Below are 623 nucleotides of genomic sequence, written 5' to 3' on the forward strand. Positions count from 1 at the left end.
GTTCCCAGCCCCATTTGGGAGAAGGGGGGAGGGGGAGGGGTAGCCCTATAGGGAGTTCCAGCCCTATACAGGGGTTCCTCAGCCCCACATCGCTGTCCCAGCTCTCTACAGGGGTTTCCAGCCCCATTTTAGGGGAGACAGCCCTACAGGGAGTTCCGAAGCCCTATTCAGAATTCCATTCCTACACAGACGATCCCAGTCTCACCTGGGTGTCCCAGCTCTCTGTGCGGGTTCCCAGCCCCATAAAAAGATTCCCCCCCGACCGAGGAATCCCGGCCCCCCTCCCAACCCCGCCGACCCCCCCACGCACCCACTCTCCCCGCCGCCTCCGACAGCTTCTGGAACTGCTCCACCAGGTGCGGTTCCTCCTCTGCCAGCTCCTTCATGGCGCGCTCGAACTCGGCGGACGCCTGCGAGGCCAATTCCCCATCAAAGAGCTCCTGGAAGAAGCGCTCCTGCGAGGCGAACAGCGAGTCCTGGGGGGGGCACAATGAGGGGGGGGTCAGAGCTGTGGGGAGGGGTCTGCCCAGCCCCCCACCCTCCAGCCCTGGATGTGGAGTGAAGGCGCACCTGCGCTGCGGCGCCGGGGGATTTCTCAGTGGCAGTGGGGTCTCCGGGAACGT

General features: G+C 64.8%; 1 protein-coding gene across 3 annotated transcripts in view; it reads right to left on the reverse strand.

Moving 5' to 3' along the window:
• Positions 1–623, reverse strand: part of PEX19 (peroxisomal biogenesis factor 19) — a 4591-nt gene that overhangs the window by 3713 nt on the left and 255 nt on the right. For 2 of the 3 annotated variants that reach the window (XM_019611911.1, XM_019611909.1), the window contains exon 2: positions 311–476. In XM_019611911.1, the coding sequence (XP_019467456.1) occupies positions 311–476 (166 nt within the window). Of the gene's footprint in view, positions 1–310; positions 477–570 lie in introns of all 3 variants that reach the window. The other variant, XM_019611910.1, reaches the window with a different exon arrangement.

Source organism: Meleagris gallopavo, unplaced genomic scaffold (assembly GCF_000146605.3).
Source record: "Meleagris gallopavo isolate NT-WF06-2002-E0010 breed Aviagen turkey brand Nicholas breeding stock unplaced genomic scaffold, Turkey_5.1 ChrUn_random_7180001957815, whole genome shotgun sequence".
Taxonomy (NCBI): Eukaryota; Metazoa; Chordata; class Aves; order Galliformes; family Phasianidae; genus Meleagris; species Meleagris gallopavo.